Source organism: Meles meles, chromosome 12 (assembly GCF_922984935.1).
Source record: "Meles meles chromosome 12, mMelMel3.1 paternal haplotype, whole genome shotgun sequence".
Classification (NCBI taxonomy): domain Eukaryota; kingdom Metazoa; phylum Chordata; class Mammalia; order Carnivora; family Mustelidae; genus Meles; species Meles meles.
Genome location: NC_060077.1, coordinates 19159833 through 19175682, shown reverse-complemented (window position 1 = coordinate 19175682; position 15850 = coordinate 19159833). Strand labels below are relative to the sequence as shown.

The following is a 15850-nucleotide window of genomic DNA, read 5'->3' as shown; positions in this document are numbered from 1 at the left end:
TACTGTTTTTCCACCTTGGTGAATCTTTTCTGCTTGCAAAATTCTTCCTGAGAAGGACAGTAAGTTGGAGTCAAAGCTCAAACCCCAGTCTCGAAGCTCCCTCTGAACATTATCATCTCTGTAAATTTAACATATTTACGGACCACTCAGCATAAAGCAAACACAGCAAAATCAGACAGACGCAGAGATTCACGGTAACCTACAATACATTTTCCTATTTCTCTCAGGACTGAAAGCCTGGCGAGAACACCAGGAAAACAGACGGGCTCTCCATTTCTCCCTCATCGTGTCCCTGTGTCCCTTCAGGACAGCCTTTAAATTACAATTCTGATGCCCAAACTACCTTCTCTTCAAAGTAAACCCCTCAATGTCATAACAAAGAGAGAAAGTAAATTTGTCCAGAACATTGCACCTTCTGCTTTACTGCCTTTCGCTAATAGAAGAATCAGAAAAGGCCACGGGCTAGAGAGGTTAGTATTCCCCGACAAAGTGCAGGGTCACCTAGAAACACAAAGAACCCACCCAAATACCACAAATACAAAAGGAAAACAAAATGACTTTCTCTCACTCCCCCAACCCACAGAAAATAACACCAAACTGGACCCATGCCCCAGTGGGATGCAGAGGACTTACTTATGGATATAATCAATGAGCCTTCCGACTTCACGCTGCCTTTGTTCAGGAGTCAGTCTTGTGTGAACAGCTAAGTCTTTCATCACGTTAAAGTCATTACGCATCTTGTCAGTTAGCCCTTCAAGTAAAATATCGAAAGGTGTCCGATTAGACAAACACGGATTATGTCTCAGTGTCCGGGGTGAAGAGTAAAGGGGAAGCGTAAGGAGTCAAAGGGCTTTCCCAGGGGTGGTGGGACTCCTAGAAGAGACAGGGAAGGCGGCCCCAGCACAGCGGTACCTGTGAGATAGCAGAGTTCTGGAATAAGCATCGCAGGGCCTGGCAAGGTGCCGCCAGGGCCTCGCCTTCTCTTCGGCTGACTGACCAGAACAGGCTGCTTCAAGTCGGTGATTTCTTGGTTGTATTGCTAGTTAAGGAAAGAAAGTATCATTGTGCATGCAAATGCCTTTAGTAATAGTTCAGTGGACCAAAAAAAGGATTTGTTTTTTTAAGTCGAGAATTGATGCCAATAGCACAGCTGGTATCACTATCCAAGTAAAAGGTTAAAAAGTACATCTTTAATCCTTCTAAGAATAGCTTGTGATTTACAGGTGTTACTGAGCACCTCATCTTTCTTCCTAAAAATGTACAGCCTCACTGTCCTTGACCATCTTTCTGAGTTTTATTCACAGCTCACTTTATTTTGTGATTTTTTTTTTTTTTTTGTGGTTTAAAAACAAAAGCCTGGGTATCTCTGGGTCCTCATGACAGAATTCCTCCAAAACTACTAGTTATTACAGTGAGAAGTGATGTAGGAAACAAGCCCTGATATAACACAAGGGGTGAAGGAAGAAGTTTGCATACCAAGGAATATTTTTAATTAGGAAAAGTTTTTACAGAAGGTAGAAGTTGAATTTCAATTCAGTAATCTTTTTGTTTAAAAGATCTGACAAACTATGGGAGACTCTGGACTCAGGGAAACAAACTGGAAGTTACAGAAGGGAGGGGGTGGGGAGATGGAGCAGCTGGGTGACAGGCATTAAAGAGGGCACATGTGGTGATGAGCACTGGGTATTACACGCAACTAATGAATCACTGAACACTCCATCAAAACCTAATCACGTACTGTATGCTGGTTAACTGAACATGATAAAACAGACAACAAAAATACATTATTCGAGAGCGAGCAAGCATGAGAGTGGGGAGGGTCAGAGGGAGAAGCAGACTCCCAGCTGAGCAGGCAGCCCCACATGGGGCTCACTCCCTGGACTTAGGGCACTCATGCCCTAAGATGCTTAACAGACTGAGACATCCAAGCGCCTCTCAATCCAGCAGCCTTAAGATTCCCCACATGCAATACCTAAGGCAAGTTTTCACAACTGGTAAAAAAGAAAAACAAAACTGTGAACTTTGGTGAGTTCACACGCACCTAAGATGGCTCGTGGGCCTCGGGTCTACAGCCCTCGAATGGGACAGGCTTGTGTCATCTCCGCTTGTTTCTGGCCCCATATTCTTGAGACCCTCTTCCCCAGCATCTCCTGTGCCTTCTCTTCTCATGTTCAGAGAACCACACATCTGCCTTCAGCATGCAGAGGCTGAGCACCATGACAGCCCTTCACCAACAGAGGAAGAAGTACTTCCTGTTCCTTAGTCCCATCCTGTGCCAAGGTCCAGGCCACCTACCCTCAGCAACTAAGAGACCAGGAATTCCAGTCTGTTCTGACTTTGTCCTATACAGAACTCCTTACCAACCATTAAGGGAAAAAGTTCATTTTTCTATTTGGGGAAGGAAATTTCAAGAAGTTCTTATCTGACTCTTGCTCCCTGTGCCTACACGACATATTTCATCACAGCACCTTCTTTATTGGCGTCCACCCGCCAACCACCCCCTCCCTTGCACATCACTTACTGGGTGCACACATGAGTAGGTGTGTGGAAGTGGAGTCAGACACATTCCTACATCCGCCCGATCTCACCAATGGACCTTCAGTGCATGGTTCCCTGTTGGACAACTTTAGGATCCCCTGCCTATATTCTTAGGGCCCAGTTCTTTTAACATCTTCCCTTACATCTAAAAACCCACTACTTTAGGTTTAGGTAGTAGGTCTAAAAACGTACTACTACTACTTAATGCATTTAACATTACTGCCAAAACTTTTTTTAAAAACTGACCGTGATCCTCCCTTTTAAAGGCCCTTCTCTCTTCCACTCCGAGTGCTTCTTAAATATTATTTTAACATAGAACATCCAAGCTATCACTTATCATGGAAACCGCACCTCTCCTAGGAAGTCCTGAGAATGCCGTGATTCTTAGAAACATCTCAACCACACGCCATTCTGACGTGTGGTCCATTTAGTCCATTCTGGACTAAAGATGCCCAGTCAGTCCTGGCTGTGAGAGAAGGCTTCCAGCAGAAATCACCTGCGCTGAGACTAAGGCTAAGATCATGAGTCAGGCATGTAGTGTCCCAGCCTGGGGTCAGAGGAGATGGCCAGGGAGAGCAAGGAGATGAGCATCAACACACAGGCAGGGGCTACATCACTTAGGGTCTCACTGGACACACACCAGTGCACGCCAGTACTGTGGGGAGAAGAGTAACATCTGAAAATGGATCGGAAAGCAGGAGAAATGCAAACGGAGACCAGTGGAATGGGCATGGGGCCTGCACAGAATGAGCAGGGTGGCCATCCAGAGGCAGCGGTCAGAGGCATTTCAGAAGGCAAGGCCACCAGCAGCGCTGCACAGTGAGAAGAGGCCCGCAGGCCCGAGGTTTTAGCTACCTGTTACGCAGTTGTTCACTCAGATGCCTGAGTGCCTTCCTAGGCACTGGGGGGCATAAACCCCGAACCCTCTGGCCCTGTGGAAGTTACAGGCTCTGTGCTGACCAGAGCACGGCCCAGGGGCCAGAATGTGTTCAGTGTTGGTCACATGGAAGGGGTCTTGAGATGTGCAGTTATCGAGAACAAGCAGGCTTACACATGTCTGGGTTAGGGCTAGAAATCTGAGAACCGTGAACATAGCACAGACGAGCCTGGAGATCACCTAACAAGTTACTATGGAGAAACTGGGAGTTCCAGGCAGAACTTTCAAGTATGTCAACAAGTAGGCCACTTGGAGAGGAGTAAGCTGGTATTTAAGACTCACTACTAGTCAGAGAAGGAGACCCTCCCCTGGCCTGGCCTCAGGTGGAAAACAAACTTTCCACAGGCATCTCCGTTGTAACTGCTGTTGATATATACCAACTGTTCCTGTCCCGACAGTGATTAGGAAACCACAGGAAAATGCTCATTTCTCACAGTAACTCTCACACCCAGAAGGAATCTAGGTTAAACATTACTAGGGTCCCCAAGGAGTTAAGAGGGTAAAAACAGTGGTAAGGAATTCAGGCTGAGATGGCCCCTGACCTATTTTCATTTTGCCCAAAAGAAGAGCAGCTTTTAAAAAAGATTTTATTTCTTTATTTGATAGAAAGTGAAGTGAGCATTAAGCAGGCAGAGCAGCAGGCAGAGAGAGAGGAGAAGCAGGCTCCCCGCTAAGCAGAGAGCCCAACGTGGGGCTCGACCCCAGGACCCGGAAATCATGACCTGAGCTGAAGGCAGACGCTTCACCAACTGGGCCATGCAGGTGACCCAGAAGAGCAGCTCTTAAGGTGGCTACTCAGAGAATCATTTCCTTCCAGAGTGTCGTCTGATCTTTTCATTCACAGCAGAGCAGCTGAAGCTCGGGCAATAGTACGCAACCAGTACAAAAGACATTTCGAGGTCACCAGTCTAATGTGTAATTCTGACATAAGACACAAACATATAACAGATTCTTTTTTTTTTTTAAGATTTTTATTTACTTATTTATTTGACAGAGACCACAAATAGGCAGAGAGGCAGGCAGAGAGATAGGAAGGGAAGCAGGCTCCCCGCTGAGCAGAGAGCCCGACGGGGGGCCCCATCCCAGGCCCCTGAGACTATAACCTGAGCCGAAAGCAGAGGCTTTAACCCACCGAGCCACCCAGGCACCCCTTTATAACAGATTCTTTATCCAGCTTTTTAGAAATAAGAAATATACTGCATGTAGGAAAAACATGAAATAAATCTTAGCACTTTAAAGAAAAGTGTTAAGATTTTAACTGATTCCTGTTTTAGAACTACTCCTCCAGCACTTGTTAACAGCGTATCAAACAGAACACAAGCTCCTAAGGACTCAGGGGGCAGATGTGCTTACCCCTGAGCGAAGACATTAGTGTGTGTTCTGATGTAAACACTGTACTTTCTTCCAGTTGGCAGTGGGTCTTTCTTGCTCCCATTTGCCTCGGCTCCTTTTTCAAGGTTACCACACCAATAGCTAGAACTGCCTGCATGAAACTAGTATTAGAAGATCACATAATAGGGGCGCCTGGGTGGCTCAGTGGGTTGATCCTCTGCCTTTGGCTTAGGTCATCATCCCAGCGTCCTGGGATTGAGCTCCTCTCAGCAGGGAGCCTGCTTCCCTCTCTCTCTCTGCCTACCTTTCTGCCTACCTGTGAGCTCTGTCAAATAAATAAATAATTTTTAAAAAAATAATCCTAAAGTTTGTATGGAATCAGAAAAGACCCCCAGATAGCCAAAGGAATGTCAAAAAAGAAAGCCAAACCTAGTGGCATCACAATTCCAGATGTCTAGCTTTATTACAAAGCTGTCATCATCAAGACAGCATGTACTGGCACAAAAACAGACATAGATCCATGGAACAAAACAGAGAGCCCAGATATGGACCCTCAACTCTACTGTCAACTAATCTCTGACGAAGAAGGAGAGAATGTCCAATGGAAAAGGGACAGTCTCTTCAGTAAATGTTGCTGGGGAAATGGGACAGCCATATGCAGGAGAATGAAACTGGACCACTGTCTTACACCACACACAAAAGCAGACCCAAAATGGATGGAAGACCTAAATGGAATCCATCAAAATCCTAGAGAACACAGGCAGCAACCTCTTCGACCTCAGCCACAGCAACTTCTTCCTAGAAACATCGCCAAAGACAAGGGAAGCAAGGGCAAAAATGAACTACTGGGACTTCATCAAGATTAAAAGCTTTTGCACAGCCAAGGAAAAAGTCCACAAAACCAAAAGACAGCTGACAGAATGGGAGAAGATATTTGCAAATGACTTATCAGATAAAGGGCTAGTATCCAAAATCTATAAAGAACTTATCAAACTCAACACCCAAAGAACAAATAATCCAGTCAAGAAATGGGCAGAAAACATGAAGACATTTCTCCAAAGAGGACATACAAATGGCTAACAGACACGTGGAAAAGTGCTCCACGTCTCTTGGCATCAGGGAAATACAAATCAAAACCACAGTGAGATCCCACCTCACACCAGTCAGAATGGCTAAAATTAACAAGTTAGGAAACGACAGGTGTTGGCAAGGATGCGGAGGAAGGGGAGCCCTCCTACACTGCTGGTGGGAATGCAAGCTGGTGCAGCCACTCTGGAAACCAGTGTGGAGGTTCCTCAGAAAGTTGAAAGTAGAGCTACCCTATGACCCAGCAATTGCATTACTGGGTATTTATTCTGAAGATACAAATGCAGGGATCCGAAGGAGCACTTGTACCCCAATGTTTATAGCAGCAATGTCCACAATAGCCTAACTGTGGAAAGTGCCCAGCTGTCTATCAGCAGATGAATGGATAAAGAAGATGTGGTGTGTATATATACACAATGGAATATTACTCAGCCATCAAAAGGAAAGAAATCTTGCCATTTGCAATGACAGGGACAGAACCAGAGGGTGCTATGCTAAGTGAGATAAATCAGTCAGAGACAAATACTGTATGATTTCACTCATTTGAAATTTAAGAAACAAAACAGATGAACGTAGATGACAGGCAGAAAAATAAGATGAAATCATAAAGGGAGACAAACTATAAGAGATTCTTAACTATAGGAAACAAACTGAGGGTTGTTGGAGGGGACGCGGTTGGGGAGATGGGTAACTGAGTGATGGGCATTAAGGACGGCATGTGATGGAATGAGCACTGGGTGTTATATGCAACTGATGAATCACTAAATTCTACCCTTGAAACTAATAATATAGTATACGTTAACTAAATTGAATTTAGATACAAAATAAAAAAAGAGTTAACCTATATGCAGATTTAGCACAACTGATGCTGAGGATTTACCCACCTTTAACCCCATCCCTGGGTGAAGTTAAAAGAGAAGTGTTCATTACAGGATATGGGTTGCTAAACTTGTATTGTTCATTAACATTTACTTTGTTTGTCCTCCACAAGCTTAAAATCAAAAACAATCTTTCATTTTACTAGGAAAAAGGAAACAGGACCAAGCACTTCTCATGTGATAATGAGCTATAAACTATGTTATTATTCCCTTAATATATTTATATACAACTTTCAAAGCAACTTGTTCCACGTGTATAAGAAAATCCTACTGAAGATAGTTCACATTTTTCCTAATGCCTAAACAATTGACATGAAAAAGATAAAGTCTATGTGATCTTCTTACCTTCCTGTAGTACTCTAAGAAACTGACTTCAGAACCATCCGCTTTCTTAAAGGTACTCTTTGGATTCTGGTCCCAGTCAATATCATCTACTCTGTAGGTTTTATTGTTATACCTGTGCAATGGTTGGGATTTATTAGTCTTTGATTAGAATTGTAGAAAGAGTATTAGTGAATTGGGGGAAATCGGAGGGGGAGACGAAGCATGAGAGACTGTGGACTCTGAGAAACAAATGGAGGATTTTGGAGGGGAGGGGGGTGGGGGGGGGTGGGGGGAGCCTGGTGGTGGGTATTATGGAGGGCATGGACTGCATGGAGCACTGGGTGTGGTGCATAAACAATGAATCTTGGAACACTGAAAAAATAAAATATATAAAAAAAGAGGCTAGATATAGATAGTATGTAGTCTCTGTAAACTTCCAAATCACTTAGTAATATATGATGTCACAGGAAGACAAAGGGAAAACTTCTTAAAGACCATGCTAGATGGGTGGAGAAGTGAGTGAAGTACTAGAAAATAAAATGAAGACTAAAAAGGAAAGAAGTTATTAAATATTTGTCCTTTTCAAAAGAACATGCTCCCCATGCACAGCTTGCATCTTGAGAAAGGTCAAAAACACCTCTTCCCCGTTTTCATGCTATTCCCACTCCACCATAAACCCTACATTCTAATAGGATGGACTAGAAAGCTACAGGATCGAAGACTTGCAAAATGATTATTTCATATTTTAAAGAGTGTCTTACTTGGTAAGAACAATTAAACCTATTAGCTCCTTAGAAACTTGTTCTTGAAATTTGTGTTCTTCCGTTTGATGATACAGGTTGAACATGAAATCTAACACGGTTTCACTGCGAAGGACTTTGTGACTGACGTCCGTGCAAAGCATGATGTTGTTCTCGTACTGGAGGATAGAGGTGGTGAAGCCAGGCCAGATCACCAACCTGTCAAACAGGAGAGCAATGAAGGGACCCTATGAACAACCCTGCCATGTTCTGTGTACATCAAGTTGTGTTCTTCTCCTTTATTAACTAGGTCTAAAGTACAAAATTCTGAAATTAAGTAAATTTAGTTATTTCTAGGTTTTACATGGGTCCAGATAAAGATCCCTCTAAGGTCCTCAACAATGAACGTTGTTTTATAGTAAAATAATTTAAGCTCCATTTTGAATTAGTATGCTAACTTCATTAAATGATTTTTTATGTTGGTAAAACTTGCAAAGGTTGCCAGCCTAACCAAAAGCATCTATAATTAGTACAATAACCCTAAACTGTGTGTGCCACGCTTGGATACACTACAGGAACTTCTGAAACGATCATTAGCTCATAAATTTTGTTCTCAAAAGCAAATACGAACTTAGTGTTGGACCACTCTTCATGCTTCCCTAGTGAGAAATGAGTATCACGTGATGTTTTTATATCCAAGTGTTCTAGGATGGCTCTTATTATTCAAATCAAGTTAAATATTTACTTAACATGACAGGTACCACCAACAGCCCCAGTAATAAATTTGATTATTTCAAATTAGAACATCATTTTCAAAGTGTGTGATCATACCTAAGGAACAGAAAGGTTCCACTTCATACAAACCTATGATTTGGAATATCAATTGGGTCACTTGGGTTATAATAATTCCGTCCAATTTGCTGTAAATTCATGATCTTCAAGAGCCTAGAAATTCAAAGGTCAGAAGACAGGAGCAAATACTGATAAGTATCTCTACGCACAAGGACTCAACACATTGATCTTTCAACTCTTCCCTAGGTTTTCAATTTTTCTTAGTAAAATGTTAAGAAAACACCAACATACCTCCTGAAAATAATATTATAGAACTGCAAACAAGTTGGTGACGTCGGTGGGAGTTCATTTGTTAAGGTGATTGTTATCCTCACATGCTCTCCATTTCGGGTCTGACTGAACACTTCAGTAACCTGAGCCAGAGCAGTGGAAAACCAAACTTTTAATTGTTAAGAGAAACTAATAATCCCAATCACATAATTCCTGCTAAAAAGGCAACAGTGAAAAGTATGGAAAAGTTTTAAATTAAAAAAAAGAATGACTGCGAAGAGTGGTTATGGGCCTTATTATAATTGTCATCACGTTGTTCAGGTGGATTTGAAAATGATGCAATAATGCCAAAGGCCCTTCTGGGTTCATTAAAACTCTATGAGACAGAAGACCACTGGAGTTTCTCTGAAAGCTACCCTAGATTGCGGCAGTTCTGCTTTTGAGGTGGAAATCCTTCATCACCCTCTCCCCAACCCAACATTTTAAAATAACCTTGTGCTGTAGTCTTTTAGGTAAAAATAGTATTGTTCCATCAAAAGCATGACACCTTCCAATTAAGTCTTCATGTTGAAAAAGAAGAGCTGAGCGGAGTCTTCTGGCTTCCATCAGCGGGTTATAGTCAATGTGATACTGATATAAGGCCCACTGGGGACGGGACGTCAATCGAAAATGATTAGTGCTCAGCCTTACTATAATGCCTGAAGAACCTGTAAGAGCGAGTCACGTTTCATTAACAAAACAACAAGTTCATTCTTCCCTGAAATCTTTCCTACTCTTTCCTACTGTGACAAAGCAGACACAGTTCAATAACAAAAGGCTAAGAATGGCATATGACACTGAACTTCTCAGATCTGACTTTGAGTACAACTATCCTACCCATGTAAGTTCCCACAAGCATATGTTTAGGAATAAATCCTCCTTAGACTAAGTAATCTACATCAGAACCCACTAAATCTCTGTGGCAACAAGTTTTAAAAGAAAAAAGTTATGTAAATACTTAGTAAAACATTTCAGTGCAGCTAAAGATACTGACAACCTATTTCATCAAAGCCAAAAGAGAGAGGGAAATGGAAAATCCATGCTGGATCCTGACCAAATGTGATTTTCCTCCCTACTACTGCACCATACAAATAAATATGTAAAATAAAGGGCTTCAATTCAGTGTTCTGTGTACTCAAAAAGTAATCCCAGGAAACTGCATTCTTCATAATTAACTCACCTGTTTTTGATTCTTTAACATGGTCCAGGTTCTGTCTGGTATTCACACCAAGATCATGAAAGTCTCTACGACGACCTCCTCTCTCTGCTAATGATAACTCTTGAAATCCAGCAGATATCTGGATCTCTTAAAAAAAAATGATATCCTAGGTCACATGAAACAATGATGACATTAATTCCCAAAGTACTACATGGACCCTGAAAGGTACAGAGGTGCTAAGATACTATTTAGAAATTTCATAGGTATCTGTTGGCCAGGGTACCTCAGCTAGGACTTCTATAAACCCTTTGCCACTGCCCCAGGTAAATTCAGTTGGTCCCCTGTAAGATATATCTGTGTAAAAAAAAAAAGAACAAAAACTAAGACAACTGGCTCGGGATTCAAGAACTCAGGAGCATGCTTAGCGGTTGGGAAATCATAGTTCTGTACTGCAGGTTCTGATAACAACCTAAGAGCCTAAACAGACGTATTCTTCACAGTTTTATGATGCACTTGTAGCTATAGGAATTGGTGATTCATAGGTTTTAATGTGTAAATGTCTAGTGTCACTTCCTCACGAATTCCCTTAAGAACAGACGGGATCGTCCTATGTGTACCACACGGCCACCATACACATGGCCCAGTGGGACAGATTAGCTAACAGTTCATGTGGTTTCCAAAGCTGATTATAATATCCAAAATTATTGAATCCTTCAATTTGTACATCATACAGAAGTGCATCTTATCAACAGTGTGATGTGGGCCGAAGAATGAACGTGGCCTTTGTCACCTGCTGTTACAAAGGCAGCTTTTAGTTAATAAGGACCGTACTTTGAGTACCAGACACTTTAGTGGACTTCCCAAACCCTCAGTCTTCTTTTTAAAAATAGGATTTTTTTAGGGAGTCATACCTAATGGACTAGAATTCCATCTTCCCTGCAGGTAAGGATGGCCTAAGAGGTTTACCAGAAATTACCAGATCAACCTCTGGGAAAGCGCTTTGAGAGGGAGTCAGCAGCCAGCATCTATGTTCTCTGGGACCCTTGCCCTACCAGTCTTGCCTGGAATCTGGATGTGATCACCAAACATAAGCCTTAATGACAGAAGTCAGGACAAAAGAACAAAACGATTGAAAAGCCCAGTTTTCTTCTGACCACAAATGCCAGGACTAGCCCTGAAGTGCCAACTTCTGGACTTTTTTGTTAGAGAAGGAACAGTGCTTTAACAAAATATTGGTTCCTGATATACTCTGGAAACAACTTATTCCAACCTGAACTTCAACTTCCTTACCTGAAAAACTGATGCACTTCATGGGCATGTTGAGTTTTACATGAAAATATAATTTATAAACCCCTTTAAAGGTGTTGCTAAATATGTAGGTTCTTTACCTCAGGATATTCAGGGACTCTATTTAAAAGTCCTTTAAATATGTAACTGTTCTGCTTCCCTTGAAATTTTTATCCCAGAGACTTTCAATTTAAAATAGCCTTGGTCTTGGTTGATTAACTATACCAACGCAGGTCAGGCACACTGAATCCAAGCTGGTAACGGTAACAGGTCACGGCAGCTGTTTTCCTGAAAAATTTGAGTTTGTCTTAAAATTCAGTTCTGGGGCACCTGGGTGGCTCAGTTGGTTATGCTACTGCCTTTGGCTCAGGTCATGTTCCAGGAGTCCCAGGATCAAGTCCCGCATCGGGCTCCTGGCTCAGCAGGGAGTCTGCTTCTCCCTCTGACCTTCTCCCCTCTCATGCTCTCTCTCTCGCTCTCTAATAAATAAAAAAAATTAAAAAAAATTCAATTCTGGATATGTAAACTTGACTGCAAGTTTCTGAATACAAACAATGAAGTCTATATACAACACAACTTTTACAGTTAGCCAAAGCTTACCTGTCAATCTGTAAAGAGGACAGGTTTTAGAATGAATGAAATTGAAAAGCTTGCAAATTATAAGGACACCTCACTTTACTGTGCTTCGCGGATACTGCAGTTTTTACAACTGAAGGTTTGTGACAACTCTCTGGTAGACAAGTCTACTGGTGCCATTTTTCCAACATTTGCTCATTTCGTTTGTGTCACATTCTGGTAATTCTCACACTATTTCAGACTGTTTTGTTATTATATTTGTTATGGTAATCTGTGACCAGTAATTACAACTTGCTGAAAACTCAAATTATAGCTACAATTTCTTAGCGGTACGTACACTGTTTAGACATAATGTTACTGCACACTTAACAGCCTATGGTATGGTGTCAACTCTTATAAACGCTGGGAAACCAAACAATTCATTTGACTCGCTTTATAATAAGATCTGCTTTATTGCAGTGGTCTGGAACTGGAACTGCAGTAACTTCAAGGTGTGCCTAGAACTTCCCTTTCGGTGTAGCTGCTGGAGTGATTAAAAACACAAGTCTGATGTTGCTACTGCTGTTTGCAAACCCTCCATGTATCCATGCCCCACTTAACAGGATGCAAACCACGGTCCTAGGCAAGGTCTCATTCACAGAAAATCTGTTAAAACATCAATTTCTAAAACTCAGCAGATACTTTAACATTTATGACAAATACTTCTCAGATACAATGCTACAACAGCCATGAAAAGTTGTGAAATAGACCTTGCATTTGTCATTCCAAGTATTACTTAATCCTCACAGTAACCTTCACATATAATGTTAGATACTAGCTTTTTAGAGATGGGAAAGTTTCATAGAAACTCAGATATTGAAATTAGAGGAGAAACTGCGTAAAATCCTATAAATTTAAAGAGATGAATGCCCATGAATGAATTCTCATCAGACATCTTGAAAAATAAGGTATCTTACATCAAAAAAGTAACAGTTAATCGGATAAATGAAAGACCCTCTCATCTTCTGACTCTTCACGTGTAGCACTATTAACCGATGTTTTTCCTCAAACTTGTCTATGCAAAAATTTATACAATCACATATTCATTAAAGATACAGAGATAATGCTTGGTTTCGTAGGATGTAGGGCAGTGGTATGGGGTGTTCGACCAATAGGGCAGTGCTGACTCTTCCTGGTCAGGTGTTTGCAGTGTGGGGTACAGAGCAGGACAGTCAGCACCCTCCCACTGTCAGACAGCTGTGTTCCCATGAGGGGACCTGCTAGTGAATGTACCATCGCAGCTGCTACGTATGACAAGACGTCATCCCAAAGCTGGCAAAACTCTACAAGCCCACAGGGAGTAGCATCAGTTTTCCATGGTCAGCATTTGAAAAATGGCAAAAAATAAAATGTTGCAGAACAAAGAGGTAAAAAGCGTTCACTTGGTTTAAGAGTCTTTACGAAGACTCAATGTTTTCAACAGCCTTTGCAGGTTTCAAGGCATTGCCCCTTCATTTCCCTGTCCACTCTCTCCCTGGCTTGTTAAACATTGTGGTTTCCCAAGAACGCTCTGTGTTTCAGGATGTTTCTAGGCTGCCCAGCAGTTGACACAGCAGTTCATACCACCCTAAAATCTTAGATTTGTTCATCCTCTACTGTCACTGACGTCACTAGCTGTGATTTGGAGAAGAGGGGAATGTAGCACAGGGAGGAAAGCAGCTCTGCCTTCTCTCTAGCCGGCTGCCTCCACTCGAGTTTCCCCAAAAGCACACTTCCCATGCCCACCCTAGCTGGAAAGCCATGTCCTTACATTAATTCCCTGTGTGCACAGGGGTGTTTCCTGTATCAAAACCAAATGTAACTGTAAAATAAATCTTATATCAAGCATCTAAATAACTCACGTTTGTAACAAAGTACTGAAAAAACACAATTTTTGGAATCAGAACTGGTGTTCTGACCTCATCAGCGGTCGTAACTTTGGCCTGGGTTTTGCACCTGAGAAACATGGCCAACCAGAACAACTCCCAGGAGACCAAAGTTACACATGTTAAAGGCAGTTCAGCTTGTGATGAAATCACTAAAGATGCCAAAAAGTTCTCAATGACTAATGAGTCAGCACACGGATGATTAGTTTGGAACTTAATCATTCTGCAAGAGCTAATACGGGGCCCTGGCAAGAATACGTCTTTTCATTTCCAAGGAGAAAAATCCTGTGGTACCTTCCTAAGGCCAGGCTGCACAGCTGAGAGAGAGGGCCTGTTCTTCCTGAAGGACGGCAGGGGCCCCTTTTTATAATGACTCCGTACCCTGGTTACCACTTCAAGTCTACTACTACACGCACACACAAGAGATCTTTTTACTCTCCCTTCACCTTGGGGCTTGGCTGTTGGTCCCACTGCTCCTCTCTGTCGTCCACGGCCAACTAACTCCCCTTCCGCTGCTGGCTGCTGAGGCCTGGGCTGGACATAGCCAGGCTGCTGACTCTACGGCGATATGCAAACAAACAGCATTCTTTTCGTGTCAAAAGGTCACAGGTCAGAGGAAACAGTCTTCAGCAAGTCTAAGACGTTCAAACAAAACTGGTCTATGTTAGTAACTAAATATTCCCATAAAGCAGCTTCTTCAAGAAGGATCACTAACTAGCTGATGGGCATTAACGTGGGCTCAGGATGGAAGGAGCGCTGGGTGTGATACACAGTTGAACAATCACTGAACTCTACCTCTGAAACTAATATTACACTATAATTAATTGGATGTAAATAAAATTAAAAAAAAAAAAAAAAAAAGAGTCACTAACTAAAGAACCGGCTCTTCCAATGCTCAGGAAATAGAACAGGGTCATTCTTGTTCAGCTCCTGTCCTTCACCGGACAGTTTTTAAACTTATCTTCAATAGCCTAAGCTGATAAAGATGTAGGTTTTTGTTTTTCAAGGACATGTTCTGTAGGGGAAAGGTCAAGCACTCACCGCAGTGGCACCCACATGCTGCACTGTCTCCTGCCCACGGGCCCGTCCTCTGGCTCTCGCTCTGGCTCGCCCAGTCATTTTTTTTCCTTGAGAGGAAACAATTGTAAAGACAACACTCAACATACTCGATTACATTTGACTGTTTCTACAATGTTCCCTTTATTTTTTTTCCCATTTTATTTTCTTTTCAGTGTTCCAAAATTCATTGTTTATGTACCATACCCAGCGCTCCATGCAATACCCACCATCAGGCTCACCACACCCCCCACACCCCTCTCCTCTGAAAGCTTCAGTTTGTTTCTCAGAGTCCACAGTCTCTCATGGTTTGCCCGATTTCCCCCAACTCACTTCTCTCCTTCTCCCCATGTCGTCCCGTGTTGTTCCTTATGCTCCACAAGTAAGTGAAACCATACGATCATTGACTCTCTCTGCTTGACCTATTTCACTCAGCATAATTTCTTCCAGTCCCATCCATGTTGATACAGAAGTTGGGTATTCATCCTTTCTGATGGAGGCATAACACTCCATAATGTATATAGACCACATCTTCCTTATCCATTCATCCGTTGAAGGGCATCTTGGCTCTTTCCACAGTCTGGCGACCGTGGCCATGGCTGCTATGAACACTGGGGTACAGGTGGCCCTTCTTTTCACTGCATCTATATCTTTGGGGTAAATACCCAGTAGTGCAATTGCAGGGTCATAGAGAAGCTCTATTTTTAACTTTTTGAGGAACCTCCACACTGTTTTCCAGAGTGGCTGCACCAACTTGCATTCCCACCAACAGTATAAGAGGATTCCCTCTTCTCCGCATCCTTTCCAACACACATTGTTTCCTGTCTTGTTAATTTTGGCTATTCTAACTGGTGTAAGGTGGTATCTCAGTGTGGTTTTGATTTCCTTTAGATGTACTGAAGACTCCACAGTAAGTTTCTGAATCAGGACCT

The 15850-nt window shown here is 42.3% G+C and overlaps 1 protein-coding gene across 1 annotated transcript in view; it reads right to left on the bottom strand.

The window, feature by feature from the left end:
- Positions 1 to 14981, bottom strand: part of PIWIL1 (piwi like RNA-mediated gene silencing 1) — a 28679-nt gene extending 13698 nt beyond the window's left edge. The window contains exons 1-11 of the mRNA XM_046025592.1: positions 14904 to 14981; positions 14309 to 14420; positions 10117 to 10242; positions 9390 to 9604; positions 8919 to 9040; positions 8700 to 8780; positions 7857 to 8054; positions 7117 to 7228; positions 913 to 1039; positions 634 to 751; positions 4 to 118 (exon numbers count right to left, since the gene is read on the bottom strand). Coding sequence (XP_045881548.1) covers positions 4 to 118; positions 634 to 751; positions 913 to 1039; positions 7117 to 7228; positions 7857 to 8054; positions 8700 to 8780; positions 8919 to 9040; positions 9390 to 9604; positions 10117 to 10242; positions 14309 to 14420; positions 14904 to 14981 — 1404 coding nt within the window. The remainder of the gene's footprint in view (positions 1 to 3; positions 119 to 633; positions 752 to 912; positions 1040 to 7116; positions 7229 to 7856; positions 8055 to 8699; positions 8781 to 8918; positions 9041 to 9389; positions 9605 to 10116; positions 10243 to 14308; positions 14421 to 14903) is intronic.
- Between the last annotated feature and the right edge of the window lie 869 nt (positions 14982 to 15850).